The following is a 22,904-nucleotide window of genomic DNA, read 5'->3' on the forward strand; positions in this document are numbered from 1 at the left end:
AAACTTTCCAACCCCCTCCAACCAACTTTCTTTCCTCGTAAAACAGCCGGCAACGACGCCCCTCCTGGTCCTCTGTCTAACGCCATCGACACCTAATGTATTTAATTTCCAATTAGCCGCGGCATAATTCGATCGATATTTATGGCTATCGAATAAGCCGAGACGTTTTCGTCCTCCCTTTCCTCCTCGTCTCCTCCTTCTCCCGTCCAACGTATTTTCTTTTGTTCCTTCCCGTGCTCGGGATACTTTTAATCGTTAATTTTTCTTTTATCTTTCTTATCGTTCGTTTTTCGGTATTTCGCGGAAAATTTCTTTCGCTGCGAATTTTCTCTCTTCTCTTAATATTTTGTGAAATCTTCTTCTTTTCTATGAAAAATTTTAAAGGGTAATTTCGCGGGAAATTTCTTCTGCGATTTTTATTTTTAAAAATAAATTTGCAATGATTCGATGAATTTACGTATGAAAAGAACGAAACGATAAACTTTTGGAATGTTATTTCGATTAAAAAATTATTTTCTTCGAGGCTAATTACGCGAAGAATCTGAGGAGGAAAGAGATTATGAAAAATGAAGTTTAATGAGAGCGTCGCGGAAGATATTCGAGAATGAGCGGCAGGATGTTCGCAAATTGAAATAAGTTGCCAACAACTTGGGCAATTATGATCATAATTACGACATACATTATGCTAATTTTCCGTTTATATCGTGCCACTCCTTATTCGCAAACTTTCGAACCGTGGAAGAAGAAGTTTTCGAAGAAAAAGAAAATCCGGCACACCAGCGAGATCCATCTTCTAATTTCTCTAAAATCCGGCACGAACGATAAACTATCGCATTTTTGCGATAAAAATCTTCTTAACTCGTGTTGCACCGGAGCAATAAAGGAAGATCTACAATCGTGCTCGTCGTTAATCGTTATCCTTCGCGTTTCATGAGGTGAGAAATTCACCAAAGGGAACAAATCTTCGAATATCTCGAGTAAACCTTTATCAAATTATTTTAAAACGAATTATTTAAATGCATTAAATTTCATAAATACATCATCACTTTTATACTTCTTCTCGGCTTCTTTTCCTTTGGATTATTAAATAAAATAACGATATTGAATTCAATTCTTCTAAATTCGTTGAACGAATATTCGACATCCTCCACTTAATTCACGATTCCTCAATCTTCCTCAACTTATCGGCCATGTTAACTTCCACTTGATCGACAAGATGGCGCTTTTTTCGCGAGAAAAATCGGGCAAAAAAAGCAAGCAAAATACGATTCGATCCCTTTCACGCGAGATTCATGGAAAAGCAGCAAGACAGAAAGCGAGAATCGAATTTCTCCCTGTTCTTCCTCGATCCACCACCTCTCTCTCCTCCTCCTCTTCCCCTACGTTGCCTTAATGTTTCATTCGGCAACGCGAACGGGAAAGGTTTATTAAAATACGGCCGGATGAAAAACGAGAATCGTAAAAACCCAAAGTCCCAGGGCCTCTTTCGATATTTTTCTCTCTCTCTCTCTTTCTCTCTCTCATTTTTTTTCGGCAGTCAACCAGAGAGAGGGAGGAGGGGTTTGGAAAGAGGGTGGAACAGGGGAGGGGAATACAAGTTATTACGCGACGCTTGGCTCAGACCCGTTTGAAATCCCCGAAGCCATTAAAATAGAAATGGGAAACTCGGCCCTCCCAATTTCAGCATAATATTGTGATTACGATATGCAGAGACGCTTATATATTCGCGCGGGTACGGACGAATACTCCTTGCCCAGTGTACTCGCCCAATATCGGTATATCGCCCTTCCACCACCCTTGCTACATTTATTCCTGCATAATCGACCTCTCACGTCATTATATTCTTCCAGCGCCTAAAATGTACATTTTAATAATACTGCTGGAACGGCTGGACGAGATAAACAAGAGGGAGGAAGTGGTTCTTAATTTTATGTCACCCGTCTCTTATATACTCTTCTGATTCTTGAAAATTGTTGCTGGGTAAACTTTCACTCCAAACACATGCTATTTTCGTGTCAACTTCCATCGATGATGAAGGGGGATGATTGGTGATAATTGCTGATAATTGAGAAGAACGATGAACACTTGGATTATGTATAAAACGATTATACATTTAGTTTCGTTCGTGGAAACTATACTTTTTTGATTCTTGAAAATTGTTGCTGGGTAAAGCTTCACTCCAAATGTTATTTTCTTTTCAAATTCCATCTATTCAGAGATTAAAGAATTATTGACAATTGCTTAGACACTTTGTGTGTACAACGGTTATATATTTATTTAGTTTTGTTCTTAGAATATACTTTTTTGATTCTTGAAAATTGTTACTGAATAGTTTCACTCCAAACAGATGTTTTGCTATTCAGAGGTTAACGGATGATTGGTGATAATTTGAAGACAATCCGGCGTATAATCTGTAATATCCTGAACGCAACCTCGAGTAATCCTTGAAGAAGAATCCAAAGCAAAATTCCTAGGAATCAGCTCAATCTGCGTAACACGATGTTCGATAAGAAGAAAAATATATATTTTTGAAAGGGAAGAGAAAGGCAAAACTATCGCGCCACTTCAACGGCATCACCATAAATCCCAAGTGGTAGTATGGCTACGTAGGTCGTATTCGCGCGTGAGATAGTGGCGCGAGTGGAGAATGTATCAAAATCAGGCGCGAGGTTGCTTTATGGACGGGAACGCTCGTAAATACGCACTTCTGCTACTCCTACTCGGTTGCGGAACTGCCTGGGAGAAACTGGCTGGGATAGGTTCGCCGATAGAGAAAGGGCCACGAAATAGCTTCCTCGGGATGCTAATAAAAGATAGAACCGGATAGATAGAGACTCGAGCGGCTAGATACAGCCTCTTGCCCTTACTTCGGTTCCATTGTTTCGCGGATCCTCGTCTTCTTCGACGAGCATCGTAGAAAGGCAGCTAAGAAGAAAAGTAAAAATTGAAAATTATTTTTAGAAAATAGTGAGTGAGGAGGGGTTGAATGTTTATATCCAGAGGTGTTTGTTGCTCGATAAGGATGGAAATTGGGAGGGGGGGGTTAAGAAAACGGGATAATTGTTATGAGGAAGTTTTCGTTTGTGTAGAAATATCCGTGTTGCAATCTTCGTAACAGTTTGAGGTTTCATAAATGTTACGGTTTTTGATTCGAGATGCATTGCAATGGGATAAAAGTAAATTTGAGTTGATGAAAAAAAAAAATTGGAATTATTTATATAGCAATATATTCCATTTTTTAGATTTTTTTTTTTAATTTGAATTTATTTCAAGTTCTTCAATTCGAATTCGAATTATTTAATTTTTAAATTTAAATTAAAATTTTTTAGGCAATTTTAATCCCCAATTCGATCTTTTCCAAATTTGGAGTTAAAATTATTCTTAAATTTAGATTCGCCTATTCATGAACCTCTAAATTTAGATTAAAATTTTTTATTTTAATCTTTCAATTCGAATTACACTAAATCTGAATTTCGAAACTCTCGTTCACTTTTCACAACGTGTTATCCCCGTATATCGATAAATCTCCGCTTTCTTCCCCCTCCCACACAATACAGGAATAAAATATTTTAAATTAATAAATTTCCAAAAAATGCCCCTTACTGTAATGGTATAATCTTTACCAATCTCAGCAAGAATTACCATTACAATCTTTGATATCGGGTTAAAAGTACTTCCGATCAAATTACCAATAATTTTCCACAACCGATATCACGTGTTATTAGAGTCTCATCGCTGATTGGATTTCTTGCTCGGCGTTTAATGAAATCTCTCGGTCCTCAAAGAACACGCAAAGAATTATATTGCGGATGGAAATGGTGTTGCCCCAGAGGACAATCATCCGTAAGGTGTGCTCGAGTCAAGGGTACGTTAACGATCCCCTGAAACGTTTCCCAGCCGATTCGAGCCTGGAATTCCCTTACGAGCAGTAGAAACAGTTACACCCTCTCTCGATGGCGCGCGCCGATCGATATCCAACGATCGAACTTCGTTTCTTGGTTCGCATCGTTTTACGAATTTAGATTCGCGCGATTTACCGGCTCACCTTCCCAACTTTCCCATTCTGCCGTGCCTATATTCAAGAAAAGAAAAAATAAGGAAAGAAATAAGCGTTTGAAAACTTAACAAAAAACGAAAATAATTAGAAAAATATGTATCGAAAGGAAAATACGATGCTTTTTCCAAAAATCCTTTTGAACGATGATGCATCATTTCTCGTCTATTCTCGAGTCGATAGTTAGTAGTTAACGACCATGTGGCGCTAGTGTCGCGTCACCGGTTCTCATAGCGTCGACATTATTCCACATTATTCCAAGTCCATCTAGATACGCTAAGCGACTTATTTACCACTTTGTACCTTCCTTGTAACGTTTTGAAAAAATGAAACGAAGTCACGTATCGGCGAAACCCGCTGTATCTCCCCAGCTCTCACTTGTCCCAGATCCCTTCGGTATCTCATCCGACCCGAATCTATTCGATCCATAATCGCGAAACGGGGGGGTAATTTATCAGGGAAGGTCCAAAATCGACGGGAGAGGTAACGCATTGGCGTTGAACACAGCGTGAAATATGCAATACATATTCGGATCTTGCCCACGTTCCCGGGCACAGTTTATCAGGCCTCATACGCCCTAAATCACGGTATTTTTTAACGTTTGTCATCGGCGGGCGTGCAATCATCTATATTACGCTGTTTGCTCAGATACGTTTCGGTAGGGAGAGAATAAAAAGGCCGGTTTGCAAGGATTCATTGTGGACGATAACGCTGGTATCCCGGCTGGTGGAATAGGGACACACAGATATGGGTGGAAGAGGGAGAACGATGACACACTGGCATTACCGTAGATGACAGAGTGGCCGGTTTCATTCACACGCGTGCGTGTACGTTGGACGGTGGTTAACTGACGCGGAATATTTACATTGTGTGGCGGTGCAATTAAGCCTCGTATCCGGCATCAAGCGTAGGAAATTCCGTGCGGACTAACACCTTGCTCCCTGCTTTCATGCCGCTTCTGTTTCTGTCCTTGTGACAACCGGACTGTTTCGTGCGAAACAGGAACTTCCAACGACCTGTGTTTTTCCCTTTGTTCCCTCCACGCACCGATGATAAACTTTTTCCTTTTTTTTCTCCACTTCTATCTCGTATTCATGCACGCGCCTGCGTACACCGTTCCTTCCTGCCTCGATCAAACGATACACGAGTGTTCAGAATTTGTTCGTAATCTTCCCAATCTTTCCATCCTACGATTATTTTTAACCGCGTCCGGTTGCGTTATCAATTTGTCATAAAAATGAACGTATTCTGCGATTAACAATAAATTTCGAAAGCTTATTAAAGATACAGTCGAGAATGTTAAAAGTGTTCGAATGTATCGAGAGATTGAGGTGGGGGTTGGAGAATCGGCAAACTACGAATTTCTCTTTTCCTTCCGCGATGCACACAGATAGGGAAGCGCAAACACGGTGACCCGGCCGAAGGAACTTCCTAATCCCTGTGGCCAGCTAACATTCAAATCTACGGCGAGCTGGCCAAGCAGATAGTTACACCTTCATGCGGAGATACAGGTAATGCCTGTTTACAGATATCGGGGCAAACATTAATACGAAGTAGCTTCCCCTCCGTACACCGTAGGATTACGTTATTCTTGGAAAAGAGCCCTTTTCTAACTTCTTTCAACTTGTTTTCAGAATAATTTCCATTTCTTCTTCATCTTCGAATTCCAAACCTTTTTATCTTTTTTGATCTCGAAGTTATCCTTAGTAAGGGGAAATCCTTGCACTCCTCTCCTCCTCGGTTAAAAATTTAAGGGAAGGAACTATTCATTTTTGATTTCGCCCGCCTCGTTCAATCACGATTATATCACTTTAACACTTTAACGATCTCGATCTCAGCATCCAGCTCAACCAGAAAATTTTCTTTCGAGATTTTCACGCGAGTTTCCCGAGAAACTCTTCTTATTATCGGACGAAATTCAACTCGTCCGAGTCAAAGTTAAAGAGCAGGGACGAAGGATCGGCGGTGGTTGCGGTCATCAAGGTGGAAAACGGGCAGGGGAAGGGGATTGGGTGGGGTGGTGGCGACACACACGTACAGAGTATCATCCCTTTCAACCCCGTACTTAGGGTGACCATCTCATTTATATAGTAAAACAGAGTCGCGCAATGGTGAAGCAGGGACCGGGAGTTCAGTTTGTTTGTCGAGCAAACGTTTGCCGACGACACCGCCGGACACTGGTGCCTAGCTAGCTCTGGTCCTTGGTACAAGTCTGTCCGAACCACTGAAGGTGGGCACCGGGGGGTGGTTGGGTCGCGGCAAGGGGGGAGGGATTTAATACCATCTCCCAGGATGAACAGTGGTGGTCAAATAACTTCGGCCAAGTGATTCCCTGCGACGGTATTAATGTGTCCAGTCCCTTCGGGCTTCTGCTTCATCTCGAAATGTCGATAATCTAAAGGCGCGGTGTTGCCGCCACCCCCCTCCAGCGTCATTAGCCTCCACCTTCCCGGAAAATTATTCAACCGTCGTACAACCGTCGGCCATTCCGTTATATCCCACGTACGTTGCGTACTAAACATCATCCAAAACAAAGAAAAAAAAAAGAAGGAAATCCATCATCCACCCTAACCAAAAGCGAAAACGATGACCCCGATAATTCTTCTCCTCCCCATCAGACGTTAGTTAGGCTCTCGTTTAATTAAGCAGCTTCGATTACACGGTCCAATAAAGGCGCCAAGGATTAAATTCACCGTGCAAAAAGTCCACAGTCACCGCCGCCGCTCTCGCAATCAGTATTAATTGAAAATTCCCATCGACGTTACCAGAGGAAACGAGGCGGAGGAGGGAGGGTTGGTTGGCCGCCATTGACGCGAATTCGAAGAAACAAACAACGTTCTCGTTTCCGTTCCGGTCGAGCTGGTCGGTAAGAAAAGGGGCCAGAAGGAGGAGGAACGAAGAGGAGTACGCGCGAACGAAGATTAAACACGAGTGACGTCCGCGATTTCAAGATTCCATTCGTCTTACTCTAAGATCTAAACATCAAGGTCGTAAATCCATCAATAAATCCCTGCGCCCTCCTCGCGGTGACCACATTTGCTTAGGGATAAGAAGCAAAGACAAGCACACGGGGGTGGCGGGGAGGTGTAAGTCTGTAGGGCAGTGAGGAATGGCTCGGTCTAGCGAGCCTTTAGCCCCGGCTTAGCATGTACTGGGAACACCATCCCCTATCCTTCGTGTCGGGGCCAAGTTATACCCGCAAACAGTCGTACATTAGTGCCTGCAGGAGTCCTGCAGGATTTATAAGGGGCGCCCGCGGGCGCGCAGGAGGCTATGCGGAGGCCGCCTCTCTCTCTCTCTCTCTCTCCCTCTCTCTCTTTCTCTCTCCGTCGGTTAAAACTGGAAGAGGGGACCGGGGAGGGGAGCATTGAGAATCGGCCCGGCCGCCAACATCGCGGAGAAACGGAAAGAGACAAGAGGAGGAAGATCGGGGAGCAAGAGTGGAGAAGCGCGCTCTCGGGCTGATAGAAGTGGAAGGGCGAGAACAGAGATACACCCGGAGGCTTGCGATCTCTGGCTTCTCTAGAAACACGAGGGAATATTTATACGCGTGCATCGGGTGCATTCGGTCGGTTTATACCTATCCCCTCTTCTCCCTCCCCGGTGGCTCTCCAACTTCTCGAATTTCTCCGTTAAAACTGGACGGTGTTTACCACGATCCGGGAGGAAACGCACGCTCCATACGCTACGTACGTACTCTCCCTCGTTCTCACAAGCTATCCGTTCCACGTACCGCGATTCCATCCTTAAATCGTAATGGAAACGTTGGACGATCGCGTCGTCCAGATAGACACCCCCCCCCTCATTCATTATGCACCGCTGAAGGGGGTAGGATAATGCACCTGCGGGGATTATCGTGCTCGATCGTTGGATGCGAATTCGTTGGATACGGAACTCCGTGTTTCGCGAAACTACTTGCTCGTTGGCCGGGCTTTAACGAGCAATTGGCAGCCCGGTGGAAACGGGCTAAACATCAGGGACGAGGAGGTTCCAACTCGGGGAGTCTCTAAGAGTTCCGTTCGGTACGTGAGCACGTCGCTGGAGGGTTGGATCGGCCGCGGAAACAAGATGGGGGCTCGGTCAAGGGGGTTGGTCAGGTTGAAGGGAGAGGTCGTGGAGGAGGGGGAGGGAGGGAGGGGAGGTGGGTGGCGGTAGCCAGTGGTCAGCACACTTGGCCGACCCTACTTCGCTAACTAGTTTAATGATATATGTTGAGCTACAAGCGCCTTGATTAATCGTTAACTAATGTTGGACCTCGTAGCGCACCACCACCACCACCACCACCACCACCAGCACCACTACTAAGCCGATGTGTGCCCGCTACCACCACTACCACCACGGCCACATCCAACTGGCTCGCAGGCCATCGTCGCAGGCCACTATCACCGAGCGGCAACACACCGTGCCGCGCCGTGTACGAAGGAGAGAGGGAATGAACCGGTATGACGAGAGGAGGGAGGGAAGGATGGAAGGTCCACGCCACCGCAGCAGTCCTTACCACGTCGAATCCACGGGATCCAAACTCGAACGTGGCCAAACAGAAATCTAATCTCACTCGGCGTATAATTTGATTTATGGCTCGCGGCCGTTCGGCCGGAAGGAGATAGAGAAAAAAAAGAAGGAGGGAAGGAGAAGGAGGAGGAGGAGGAGGAGAGAAATCGGTAGGAAACGGGAGGGAGAAAGGAAAAGGAGGAAGAAAGGGTTTTGCGCAAGGGTTTCGGAGGAGTCATCGATGCAATTTGCCGGAGTGTGTCCACCGTCCTTGGGGGATAAGAGAGGCTGATCCGAATGGGGGTGGTGGAGGGGCGGTACGTACGCAAATTTACGTCTCGCGAGAGAGACATCCCGAAACCCCTTCAGCCTTCCTCGAATTGAATTAACTCGGCGTCTTCCCCCGGCTCTGTTCCTGAGCTCCGCACGTGGAACATTGGTCATCCCTAATTCGCTTATGGCCCTCGATCAATTAAGTCGTCGGCCATTCGCGCAAATCCCGCTGACCCTTCCAGACATCCGCCAGCCCACGAAGACGCCGTGTTGCTCTGCGAATCGCCACGTACGCCATGCGATATATTCGCAACGTTACAATTTTTAGCTAATCTCGATTCGTGGTATTCGTAATCCTGAACGAGTCCTGAAAGTAAGACGAACAAGTCAGTCGAGACCAACGATCTGTTCTTATTCGTCGCATCGATCGTCTCCTCTTTCAAATAAATATTCTTCCCCTGAGTGATTCTCGTAAAACCTTTTACCAACACGGTTCGACACGTCTTTTGACACGTAACGATGCCGGAAACCGATATCTTAATCCACTCGATGCTACACCTCCGATATTGGATCCTGATTTGGAAAAAAATATAAACGAATTGTCAAGGGGATCCGACGAATTATCACGAAGCATTTTGTTAACCCAAGTTATTATGGCTAAATTTGGGAACAATTTAATGGAAAAGTATGGCCAAGACGTGTTCCGAGGGAAAGGAATTCGAGGAACGCGTCGCGGCAGTCAGTTCGCATCCGATTAATGCCGTGAACGCCGATCATAATGCAGCACTGGCGCATACGAATATGGCGAACGTATCGCGGCGGCTTTGGACCGAGAGTGGACCTAGGGGAGTGGCAGAGGGGCGGGGAGGGGGTGGCTCAGGGATGCAAGACACCGTGAAATTACCAGCAGAGTCTCCCATCCCCGTGTGGGTGGATGGGTGGAACGGACTCTGTCCACTCCGCGCCCTTGGACCACCGTCCAACCGGGTATTTGTCTTGTCTCCTTGTTTATGAGATTCAACATTGTTATTTGGCACCGCACCGGAGAGTTCTAGGTACCGTGTGGCCGCTAGTTTCCGCCGAGTTTCCTACTTTAAAAGGCCGTGTCCTGGTGCGCGATTTCACCGTGACTTATCCGCGGTTCTTCCTCCCTTGCACGATTGTCTTTAATCAAGGTGGAAGGAGCGCCTTAGATCCCCTTGGAGAGAGTATCGTGAATCGGACGAGGGAATACCGCGTGTGCTTCGCCGAAATTTCGTTCGAGGAAGCGATTTAATGAAAAGTGGGAATTCTTTCGACGATTTTATTTATCCAGTTTGCTTGGAGAGGGATCAAATTCATTAAATCCTCTCCGTGCCGTTTAATTCGAATTTATCCTTGATAAATTATCCCTTAATATTCGTATCGCGCGATAACGAGACCAAACTCGTAAATATCGAAATTCCTCGGTAAAAAGTATACGTCTCTCGAGTATCTGGGATCTCGATCGGTAAAAATGTACGCGGGTTCGACACGTGATCCGTGAATTATCGTAAGAAGAGGTTCGAGCGTAATCATCGCCGTTTAAATTACTTAATAACGGGGCACGAGTATGGAATGGAAGTTTAGCTGCGTGGCAGTATCGTTAGGGGCGGTCCGCATTTTCAATTAAATATATCTCGCGTAATCGCGACGCCTTATCGCTAGCGTAATACGTTCTCGATTGCGAGGCGAGCATCGAACTGGTTTGGACAATGGTCCCATATACGGCGCAGCGGCGAATTGCAATCACGTTTCCCGCGGTGCTTAGCGTTCCCTCCTTCGCAAGATACTGTTTTAAATCAGTCGAGATAATGTTATCCGGCTTATGTTCCGCCTAATCGTCGAATTATCTCGGCTACCAGCTCGGCTAAGCCCCCCTGCTCGAATTAGCTTCTTTTCCTACCGCTGATATATACAAGTGGAATTAGAATAAACAAAGGAAACCGCTATAAAAGAAGCCTTATACGGGGAACACTGGGGAAAAGAAGAGGAATAAAAAATTAGAATTCGAACGAACTTATTGAGGAGTGGTGTACCATTGTATCGATTTTAATTATTTTCCTTTCGTATCACCAGTTACGTGTTATCGATATACCATTGATCGAATCTTATTAAAATAGGAAAAAAGAAACTTTGAACCGGTATATAACTTCGATGATAATGATTTTCGATCGACGAACGAAGAATCATTGGAGGCGCGGAATTTTTCCCTTTAAAATGGTTTCTCGTTTATCTCGATATCTCGATTTCTGGCTCCCGAGATATTCGTCGTGTAGAGAAAAGAGATAATTTTTAATCGTTGGTTATTTTTATCCTTGTCGATTATTCGGATCTCTCGATCGTTTCATTGGTCAAGTATCGGTCACGTATCAATGAATATTAGTTCCAGGAGAAAATGTGAATCATCTATTCGTAGTCTATGTTAAACTATGATTATTTCGAATCGTTATATTATATCGGGAACCGTTCGAGATATCGAAATAAACCAACTTTAATGGCACTTCCTCTATTTCACGAACAATTTTATCTTCGATAAAAGAATTCTTTTTAGGCTTTGAAGTTTTATTTGCGACTTTATTTTTCAAGTATATAAAAATCCGCAGTCAAAAATTAAATAGTAACTTAACTTTCGAGTAAAGTTTTTATCCAAAGTGATTTGCTATGTTGAATGAAAAAATTTTGGAATATTAGATTAAACGTAATTGATCTTAATAAACTTCAATACTCTTGCACGACCTATTTAAATCATTCAAGTAGACTTAAACGTTACGTGGAATTTCCATCAATTGAATAATTGTACTTTTGAAATAAATTTTTTAATATACTAATAAAATGCGCATCTTACAATGCGCAATTTAAGTAAATTAATACTTAATGATATAATTATTATTAGTTACGTGCAATTATGTGCAGCGTTCCGTTTGTATTTCTTCAATTACACACAATTATAGAAAAGAAGGAAAAAATCGTATAAAAAAAAAAAAAAAATAATAATAATAAAAAAGAAGAGAAAAAATTCAATCAAAAGTAATAAGATGTCCGTTTATAAATAATTTCATATGCATGTGAATTTAATGGGCTGGGTTTGGAGAAGATTCTCACGACGATAGCTGGGATTTATACGAGCGTGTAATTGATTGGTCGCTCGCAGCAAGAGGGATCGTCGTTTTAATAAGTATTTTCCAAATGGATTCTTAGAATCTCGTTAAGGAACGATCTCTGGCTAAATACGTACTGGCCGCTGCACAGCAAACACACACGCATATATACACACGGGCTTGACTGATTATACCGAATTAGGTGTCTACGTGGCAGAAAATCCCTTGTTCCACGGCGCGGGGTAGGGGGAATTTAAGCTTGTCAATGAATGCCCGTTGATTAACAATTAGTTTGAAATAGACTCGAAGGATCGTTCTTTGTTTGAAGATTAAGACACAATTGCGCCATTATTTTTCATCTTCCGTTTTCTATTAGTTAATAGACACCACACTTTAGATTGAATTAAAATTAATAGCAGCAAATATTAATTGAAACGATTCCAAATTTTCCTTCGTCGCTCAAAATCTTCTTCTCCAAAAAAAAAAAAAAAATACTCGACCCAACTAAAAACCCTTTCCTCAAAACACTCCAATCCACTAACTATCCATCCTACTCGCAACATCCTACAAATTCTCTTCCAATCTCTACGAACTTCCAACATTCTAGTTCTCAAAACTCAATACCGTAGTACCGATGAGCCAGTTCCTCTAAAATCGTTTAAAATTACTTCGATTACTTATCGATCGATCGATCGTCGAAAAAAGAAAAAGGGAAAGAAATAAAGAAGGAGAGATTTCATTTCATCAAAGATGAGCGAGTATTCGCAAGATTCGCATCAGATTGTGGACGAATGACACAGACCGCGAGCGAATTTGCGGGGGTGGAGCGGATGAGGAGCTCGCGGTCTGAAGAGGGAGGTGGTGGGATAGGTTTCGGTGGCGCGGCGCGTCGCGACGGGAGCGTCGCCCTCAAAGAGCGTCGGCAATTAATTTTACAAGGACGCGAAAAGGATGGGAATAAGCGGAGAGGGGGAGGCGGGGAGAGAGAGAGAGCGGAGGAAAAGCGGCCCGTGTGTGGGCCGTGGCTCAGGACGGTCCGCGCGCGGGGTCCTCGCGCGACGATGGGTTTTTATCTGCACCGGAGTTGTCAGGCCAACGAGTTCTCTGCCTCGTTGCCTGGCCACTGGCGTATAATGTCCACCGTCAATATAAGCTGTCGGATGCTTTTTCCTAAATTGACAGATTTTCAATTTAATCAAGTTCCAATCTAATGGAAAAATGCCCGATCTATCGGGGGATGTTCGGCCGTGGCTCGTCGTCTCTCTCTCTTTCCCCTTCTCCCCCTCTCTTTTTACCTGCTCTTCCCCCCCTCTCTCTCTCTCTTTCCACGTACGTATTTCCACGTGTATATGCATGGCTTCACCTCTATACGTGCACACGTGTATATAAAGTGTATGCGTGTATGGACAACGACGGAGTCTGAATGTTGTAGCCGCGGAGGGGCCAGATTGAAATAATACTTTTATGTTTAATCGCAATCGAGGAGTCCACCGCTCCACCGATTGTGCGGAGCCGCACGCCGATCTCCGAGATTAATCTATTGATAAACATTCCATCACTCCGCGAATAGCAAGCGGGAGAAATAGACGAGCCGTCGGCCGACGGGATATCACCCTTCTCCCTCCCTCCCAACCCCTTCTACCGTACACTCACCCTTTCTCTCGCTGTGTGTACTTGTCCCTCTCTCTCTCTCTCTCTCTTTCTCTTTATCTGCTCGGATCTTTCTCTCTCGTTCGTTCTTTCTCCCTTCCTTCTCTCTCGCTCGCTCTTTATGTCCGTTCTTTTTTTTTTCTTTTTTTTTTGTAGGTTTTCGTCGACGTCGTTCTGGCTGCCTTGCTTTTACCGAACGCCGCTTGTCGAGCGTACCCCTTTTCTCTCCTTTTTTCCTCGCTTTTTCCACCCCCCTCCCCCTTTTTTTTCTTTCGATTCACTTCTTTTTACTCTTCTTTCCCCATTTTTTATTCTTTATTGGCTGAATAAACCTTTCGCCGAACGGCAAGCACACGATCGTGCGTCATAAAATCGCAGATTTTCCAATCCATAAAGCGACGTCCACTCTCGGCAAGATGCTTTATGGATTTTCAAGTTTGGATAAGAGGGGTAAGAGAGATCGTTCGGCTAATTATCGTGGTATCACTGAGATTTTTCATGTTTTCTTTCCTTTTTTTCTTTTTTCTTTTTTTTTTTTTTTTTTTGGTAAAACTTGTTAATTGCACATCGGATAAATTTTTCAGTTGGTTTAATGCTCGTTAAGATCGTATTGAAAATAATTTGCGTTTGAAAACAAGAAATTTAAAGCTACGTGTCGTAAATTCATTTATACCGTACAAAACAGACAATGTCGCGTTTGAAATATGAGTAACTACTTAGTCAGTAAACCAATTAGTTGGCAAGTTTCAACGACAACAAGTTTCTCTAAGAAGAACGGCGGCGCTTGATGAACTGGAAACACAAAGTAGCAAATTGCACGGTATAGATGCGGTGGATGTGGCAAACCGTTTTCGAAAATACATATACACGCAATCACGATCGATATTCTTTACTTTATCCCAAGAAGCAGTATCTCGACGATTTTTATTATCTCGATAATTTCATTAGAGATTCGCGAAAATTTGGTTCGACCACCGTCAAAATTAATTTCAATATAATTTGATAAGTATTGAAAAATTTGAGATCTCATTTCACGTCTCTTATCCAACATTTACTACTAGCCTCTTCGATTAAAAGAAAAACTTCCTGATCGAATCGAATATCAAGAATATACTTCAATACCTGATAAAATGGAAAAGTTCCCTCATCGAACGTTTACTTTTTTTCTTTCACTTTACACTTATTTTCCCCGAATTCGAATGCCGAACAATTGCAACCCGTCATCAGGAATCATTTAGAAGTCATCGAATCCGCACAATCTTGTCCCGGACGATAATTGTGAAATTCGATCGAACCCCGATTGACTCGGTGAAATGAGCCAGCAGAGGTAATGAGATCCAAACGTGAAGCCGGTTTGCAGCGCCAGCACCCCTCGTTTGCCTTCAATCACTTTCTTGACAGATGCATTTACGGTTCTGGCCTCCTGACTATCAAGGTGGAATGCGCCTTAAGGCCCTCCTTCACCGGCTCAACCTATCGATCCATCGACCGGTCCCGTACAGATCCCATCCCATCCAACGAGTCAACTTCGTTACGCGATGCTTTTTCGGCAGAAATCGTTTATAGATTTATAATATTCCAACTCTGCGATCAACGACACTTTCTTGAAGAATCTCTCAAGGACACGTACGTGACAGAGCATTCGCTCGGTTTCGTTTAAACGAACAGATACGTATCGCCGATGCTCTTGGCAAAGATACATTTCGACGCCCCTCTCTATTTTTATTTCAACTCGTGTTTCAGGGGTATGGAGATGCAAGGAAATCGAATCTTGGATCACGACGCGATCGCTGTGCCGGTGATTTCTGGAATGGAATCTGGAGGGGTAGGGAGACTTTCTTTCCGCTGGTCTTTTTCACGCCGCACGCTGGGTGATTTCAATGCCCTCGATGGCGCTTCGACTTCGTGTATTTCGCGATAAAATCGAGGGGATTATTGCGAATGTTCTTTTTTTCTCGAAGGGAGGAGAGGGGAGGGAGATTATTCTTCGAATGTTGTACAGATACGAAATAAGACGCTTCGTTACATGCGAGATCACGTTTCCCGAAATAAATGAATATCAAAAAAATTTTAGATCGCACGATTTTAGAAATAATAGAAGGGAACAATTCGAGGAATGTTTGTTTCCATTGAGGAAATGGAAATAATGTATAGGAATATCGCGAAAAAAATTTTTGTTGGCGATAAAGTTTCACGTTTTATACGGTATATAATTTGTGTATACTTTCGATGATCGTGTTATCTGATCTTGTTACGTATAGTCGGTATTCTAATGGGAGGAAAGATCTTAGGGAAGTATAAGCGTAACCTTTGCAGGATTTGTGCAGGTATTAGACGTAGATGGAATCGAACGTAACTGTTTCAATGAGACAATAAGAAGAAATAGCGAAAGCAACGATGACCATGAGAAAACCGTGACCGATAGCATTGAACACGTATTTCTATCCAACGTTTTCGCAACGTTTTTATGGTTTTTAATTGTCTACGATCGTGTCTTCGCGCGCACGGTCTTTCACGAAGGAGTTTTTCAGTCGAGTGGTTCGCGTTTAGTCACGAACGACCTCGCACGTCTAACGAAAATCCTTGAAGGACTCTGTCTTTGTATTCTCGTTACTTATTATCGTTGCTGAATGTCCATTATTCTCGCGAGAAGAAGATATTCCGTAATTAGAAGAGAAATAAGTACAGTGACATTGAGAGAATCATTAAGAAAGCGGCGCTCGATAATTTATCATCATTAAACGGATCGAACGATTGTTCTTGCACGTGACTTTCATCTTGGAAAAATCATAATTTGATTTGTTTGTATGGAATTGAAATTAACGTACCTGTAATTTTATGAAAAGATTATATACATTAATCAAAAAATTCTATTATATGTACCGTAATAACTCATATTTCTCTTCCAACGAATTCTTAATTTCCATCACATCCCTGGATAATAATTTTCCAAACTTCAACCCCATCTCTCGGTAATAAAAATTTCGAAATACCGAAAGGATAAGATAAAGTGAAAGCGTTCCATCGCCTTCCAAACGCATTACTTAACTCCATTAAAAGGAGTTAAGAACAAGCCACGAGCATCTTCGACGCGTTAACATCGAATTAAAAAGAATCCGTGGCCGGACGATCGCAATTTCTCGCCGAGAAACTTTTCATATTTCACCTGGAACCACCGCCGCCACGCACGGCTGAAGCTCACCGGCGACATTATTATGTATGCTGTACCCTGTTAAACAGAGAGGAGGGGGCCTGTTTCTTTTTTGCGCTCGTAGTCGCTATGAAACGCATCCTAGTTCTTTTGCGCGTAAATTGCACTCTCCCTTCCTCAGACACCCGATCCTGGGAGGCATTAAGTCCATGCGTCGAGTGTCCACGGATGGATCCTGGATGTTTGCCGAGGGGATAATAGTGTAATGGATGGGCGGAGAGGGGAGGAGGGAAAGAGAGAAAGAGCGTGGACCAACGGATGAGACTGCTGTTTTCGAGACTCTAGTCTCGAGGCTGGCCGCGCCTCGCGGTTCCTCTTCTGGTATACTATTATTCTCTTTTGTCGGCTAATTGGCATCATTGTTGTGCATTGTTGGACGGACGAATTTGTCCGTGATGCCTGGAATCAACCGGCCTGGAGTCCCCGGGAAAAAGAAACGCTTTTGTCGAACTTTAATAATACAACCGTCGAATGCGACCGACAATTAGGATTACACGTTAATATCGGCTAAGCTCCGTTATCCGTCGTGTATCGTTTTAAACGAGCTTCTGAAAATTTCCCTATTACGTGTAAGCTGTTGCACGCGGTGGAAATTTGTCGTTTCTTTCTCGTGTATGTACAATCTTATATCGGATATACCCTATGTACAACAAATAAATTTTATTCGTAATTTATAAAGTATAACAAAGTAAATTTCGTGTTACGAATACAAAATCGAATACAAAAATCGCTATTGAAAAAGGACCGCTTCCTAACAAATTTATTCCCTAAATCAAATTTACGCGTAAACCACGAATCGTTTCCTAACCTCTTTCTCCCGAATACTTATCGGCCAAGTAATTCACCGCTTACGAACCGAACAAAACGTTTCTCGTTAGCAGACCACCCATAAATATTAATTTCGCGCGTAGCACGCAACTAGCTCCATACACACGGACCTAACCTCAAAGCCGTTCCTCGATCGTGCTATACCCAGTTTCCTCGATACCCATGGATTATAATAAACAATTATCCGATCCGTGAGCAACAAACGCAATCTGGCACAATATTCAAAAAGAAAAAATAATAAAAAAAAGTAAAAAATTTTCTCGCCAACCGAGACGAAGAAAGAGATCAAGAGATCGTAATAAAGATCGAGTGCTCGATTCTCCGATACAGATTACAGCCTGATAAATGATCGACGCCGCCTATCGGATGGAGGGGCGGGTTGGAAACCGTGATTAGACTTTACTCCGTGCCGTGGAACGCGGAAGTCTTTCGTGCAAACGCTTAAGCAAATGTCGTGCGCATATACGCGCGGTGGAGAAGTCGCATACCGTGGTGGTACACATGGCGTGTATACCTAGCCCCGTTAGAAACTTTGACATTCTATCCTCTGCGATTTTCCCACGGGCAACCGATCCACTAACGGGAGCAACCTCTCCGCCAGTTTTAAGGTAATAACGCATAAGGAGTCGGGGGGGCCTTCGTTCTCTTCTTAATGCCCGGACCACGGTGTGCTCTCCGAGTATGGAGATTAGATTGGCGCGAGTGTAAACGGGTAAACGAACGTGTAAACCATAACGATAACGCCTTTGTCTTTTTCTTCCCGCCACGTACACATGACCTATACGTGGGCTTAGAAAGTCCACGGGGAGGGCTTAAGAGTCTGATCGTGTGATCTATGATTCGTGGAAATTTCGAATCGCGTGCCCGAATAGATTGCACATTACACACGATTTATATACACGGATATAACGGGGAGAAATTGTCCAAGTCGAGTGAAAATTGCTCGGGAATTTTACGATCGACGAAGTTTCCACTCTGGTGGAAATAATATTTTTATGACGTACAAATGTGAAATGTAAAAAAGGTTATTTTTTTGCGCTTTGAGGTTAGGGAGGAACATTGGAGAAGTTTTCTGGGAAAAATTGTTATAAAGGAAGCTTCTTCTGGTAAATATATATATTTGATTTATCAAAAATGTCTAATATACATGGAGCTAAAATTACAAATTTTTCAAAATCGAATTGGCTTTTATATAGGTTTAAATACGTTAGACACATTGTACTTAATTAAAAAACGATCTACCAGAGAAGGTAGCATAACCTATAAATCTTTTTCATCAATTTTTCAGAAACGAAAAGACTATCTTGCTCTCTGGAGTAATTAATAATTATTTCATCCTCGATCTTAATTTTTTATTACATTTGAAATGTAAATTCAATTAAAATAACTGAGACAATTTCAATCACGTTGATCCAGGAAGCTTCTCAATTGTTTGGACATATAAGGTTTGGGGGGGACAATTTGATTTCAGATTGATGATCGGGTATCACGCGTTGTGCAATCTCTAAAGAAAGAATCAGCTTGGTACATTGACCCCGATCGTCCACATGGAAGTCGTTCGACACGCTTTGTTTTGTACGTTAATCGTATACAGGTCAGAGAGACCATTGGCCGATTTAGGTTGGGATGCGGCGCGGCAGCTACTTAACCAGACAATTGGTTGTCATTGACACACAAAACCGTTACTAACGAGTGTGACGATCCTTTCGACTGAGGGTCTTTCTTATTAACGATCTGGAACGCCAGCCCACGGATACCGGGGTGGAATCCTCGCGTTTGCCTCCGGCCGAAATTAGCAGAATTGAGAAATTAATACGCTCCGAATCGTGCAAATATACAGCTCATTCGTCGAATAATTTGAAATATTCGTATCTATTTACGTTGACAAGAATAAAAAATGATCTAATCTAAAATTCACAAATTATCCATTTCTAATTCTGAAGAGAAAAAATTTCCAATCGTAAGAAATTTTATAATGACAGCCTCTAATAAATTTTAATAGCTGTTTCTATTTCTCAATTTTCTAAAACGTTTTCTCAGTCCTGATATCTCATAACCATAAACACATAGAAAGGAGGAAAAAATAATGACAGTGATATAAATCACGATGATTAGCCACCCTTTTTAATTATGACCCTCGAACAATTCCAAAACCCACTCCATTTCAAATTGAAAAATTCGAAAGAAACCAAACGCAATCGATTATCGACGTTAATTTCCAACAAACTTCTTCGATCGTCCGTCGAACGACATCCACGCGAACGACTCATTAGATATTATCCAAATTTAATTAATAATCGCCTATTTAACGAGCGCCGATGTAATTCCGTTCCCGCATTGATTAGAACGAATCTTAATCGATCACGGTACATTAATCCACCTCTCGAGAGAGATAGTGGATAGAAGATAGTGGATTCATGGAGGACTTACCTCGCTCTTGAGATTCAATGGCACATCACAGGGCGCGTCCAACTCGGCTTCCGTTTTCACCTGATGAGACAGCATACTGTGGCTGTGCCTGGGCGGCACGGCGGTCGCCAACATGTTGGGATGCTGCAGATGCTGAAGACGAGGTTGGAGATGGGACTGGTGGTGATAAGGCGGCGACAATTGGGTGTTCAGAGTGCGAAGATCAGCTGGCGGGGAAGCGGGCGCAGCGGTACTGCTCTGTTCCTCCTCGGCCGAACCCTCTGCCATGTCAGCCTTGCATCCCGGGGACTCGTAATCTGCAAATCGACCAAAACTCTCTAAGGACCGATCTAATAGTTGAAATCGCCGCCACCCCTGCTCCAATTCCATAATGCCAGGGATATCATTTCGCGATTGTTGGATACGTGATGACGTATTCGCCTTACCTGCGAACGTTTCATTTTCATTTTCCCAATTCATCGATAATTAGTACGATTACGTGAAATTGTTGCGTGAAACTTTGCATAGGAAAGAAACCATTATCTCTTTTCTCTCGTCGCTTTGCATTATCCTTGAAAATTTTGGCGGATCGATCACGCGCGTAAATACCGTAGATTTATTACGTGTATTCGTCTATTCGGAGATGTGTAAAAAGATTGAACGCACGTACGTCACGCGTGTGTTATTGTAAATTTTCGTACACAGAAACAATTTTTCTTCTGTTCGATTTGTGTATCGCGTATCACACCAAGGCTTTGTTTTGTTTACGAAATGGACGCAGAGTCCACGGAGAATTGCGACGCAAATTTTCGCGACACGTGTGAATTTAATTTTATCGAATACGAATATTTTCCTATCCTATCTTTCACACAAATTCAAATTATAACAATATTAATTCCTATTCGATACAAATTTATATTCATCAATTATGCATTAAAATGATCCTCGATACAATCCTAAATTCTCGAATTACGAAGGAAAATCGAGTAACATCGAATTAAACGAACACGCAAACTAGAAAATTATTAATAAACGAATCTATTCAATAAAAACCTAAACTCATCGATTAAAATGATTCCTGATACAATCCTAAATTCTCCAAGGAAAATCGAATAATATAATATAAACGAACACACGGTAAAGAATCGCATAAACCAACAATCCAAACTAGAAAATTATTAATAAACTAATCTATTCAATAAAAACCTAAACTCATCTCATTAAGATGATTCCTAAATTCTCGAATTACGAAGGAAAGTCGAATAATATAACACAAACGAAGGTAAAGAATCACAGAGCAACAGCACGAACTAGAAAATTATTAATGAATAATTAATAATTTACAATATCGTTACCAATAAAATCCATAGAATGGAAGGCAGCAACATATTTCGATCAGGCCAAACACGAGCGACACGCGGCGATGAGTCACATGATTTCGAGCACAACAACGCGACGAGGACCTCTCGGCTCGAGCTCCAACCGATCACTGACCTTCCCGAGGAAATCTTCCAATCCGCGGATAGAAACGGCGCGATCGACGGATTTCGAAATTTTGTCCCCGGGAAACTTAAAAGGGCAGCGACACGCATAAACACGATACTAATTAAACACGGCCTCTCCCGCCAGCCGTATCGAAGCGTGTTGCGCGCAGCTGTTAAGAATGCAGACGGTGGAAATTAGAAGGAGGTTCCCCCGTTCATCTTCCCCGACTTCAAAGCAAAAACATTTGGTCGATGGCATCGGACGAAAATGTTCGAGTAGAAGAGAGGCGAGGCGGGGATAGAGAAAGAGAGAGGGAGAGAGAGTCATGGCACCCGATGGATTCAAGAATAAAATCCTCCGACCAGAGCGCGCCACCTAGCGACACCTCGCATTTATCTGGCTAATTATTTTTATCTAAGTGGCCTTAGTTAGTAAGAATTCAAGGGCAATGAGATCAGCCTGCCTTCCAGAGGAAGAGATCCTTCTTACTCCTTCTTCCCTCCTCCCTCTCCCTCGATCCTCTCCCTCCTCCATCGCTTCCTTTTCCCTCCTCCCTAATTCTCCTCCTCCCGGGGGCAAAAGCTCGAGGGATCCATCGTCGAAAACGGCGCGGCCCGTGTACTTACTGAACGCAACTAACAACATCTGCTTCTATTTTTGCGCTGGCCCGAGTCCAGCGCTTCACTTTTTTAAAAGCCGTGTGCGCCTATGACGAACGGCTGGATGGATGATCGAGCGGAAGCAGAACAGGGCTAGAGGGGTGAAACAGAGATTGTGTACGAAAGAAAGGGGGAGAGAGAGAGAGAGAGGGAGAGACCGGTGGCCGGTTTATTCTGGACAAATTATTGTCAAAGGGCGCACCTTCTCTGCCGGCCGGGCTACTTTGTTCCTCATAAAAGGCGTTTTATAATGGCAGACCGTGTAAATATTTCTCGGACGGTGTATTTTTTTTAAAAAAGGAAAAAAAAACGATACGACACCGTGTTCCCTATCCGTGATATATAAAGGCACTCTTCTAGGAGAGAGAGGTTGGTTCTAGACATGCATGCAGGTTGGATATGGTTGTGTACGAGGTGGCCTGGCACCACGTACACCGATGTACACGTAACACACGTAATTGCCGTAGTTTTGTGTCTCGTTATCGGGGAATTAACGCGCGGGATTGCATCATTCGTGAGAATTTCTGGGAACCTATAGGCGGACGGTTAATTGCTCGTGAAAGGCGCGAGATTTCATGACGATTTTGTCTGGCAATTTTTCCCTGCCCTTGTTGTGGAAGAATTCTTCTATGGAGGAACTGTTGGAGAAAGGGTTGGCCGTGTTTACACTCACTTGTGATTAATCGTTTTCATTGAGGGAATTATTACGGTTGAAATTTTGGGGT

At 43.2% G+C, this 22,904-nt stretch overlaps 1 protein-coding gene across 8 annotated transcripts in view; it reads right to left on the reverse strand.

The window, feature by feature from the left end:
- LOC107997150 (POU domain, class 6, transcription factor 2) overlaps nucleotides 1–22,152 on the reverse strand; it is a 172,447-nt gene extending 150,295 nt beyond the window's left edge. For 2 of the 8 annotated variants that reach the window (XM_062084180.1, XM_062084173.1), the window contains exons 1-2: nucleotides 21,391–21,983; nucleotides 20,057–20,352 (exon numbers count right to left, since the gene is read on the reverse strand). In XM_062084180.1, coding sequence (XP_061940164.1) covers nucleotides 20,057–20,352; nucleotides 21,391–21,403 — 309 coding nt within the window. In that variant the 5' untranslated portion in view covers nucleotides 21,404–21,983. Of the gene's footprint in view, nucleotides 1–20,056; nucleotides 20,353–21,390 lie in introns of all 8 variants that reach the window. The other 6 variants (XM_062084181.1, XM_062084175.1, XM_062084176.1 and 3 more) reach the window with 5 other exon arrangements.
- Between the last annotated feature and the right edge of the window lie 752 nt (nucleotides 22,153–22,904).

The sequence above is a fragment of the Apis cerana genome, linkage group LG13 (genome assembly GCF_029169275.1).
Source record: "Apis cerana isolate GH-2021 linkage group LG13, AcerK_1.0, whole genome shotgun sequence".
NCBI lineage: Eukaryota > Metazoa > Arthropoda > Insecta > Hymenoptera > Apidae > Apis > Apis cerana.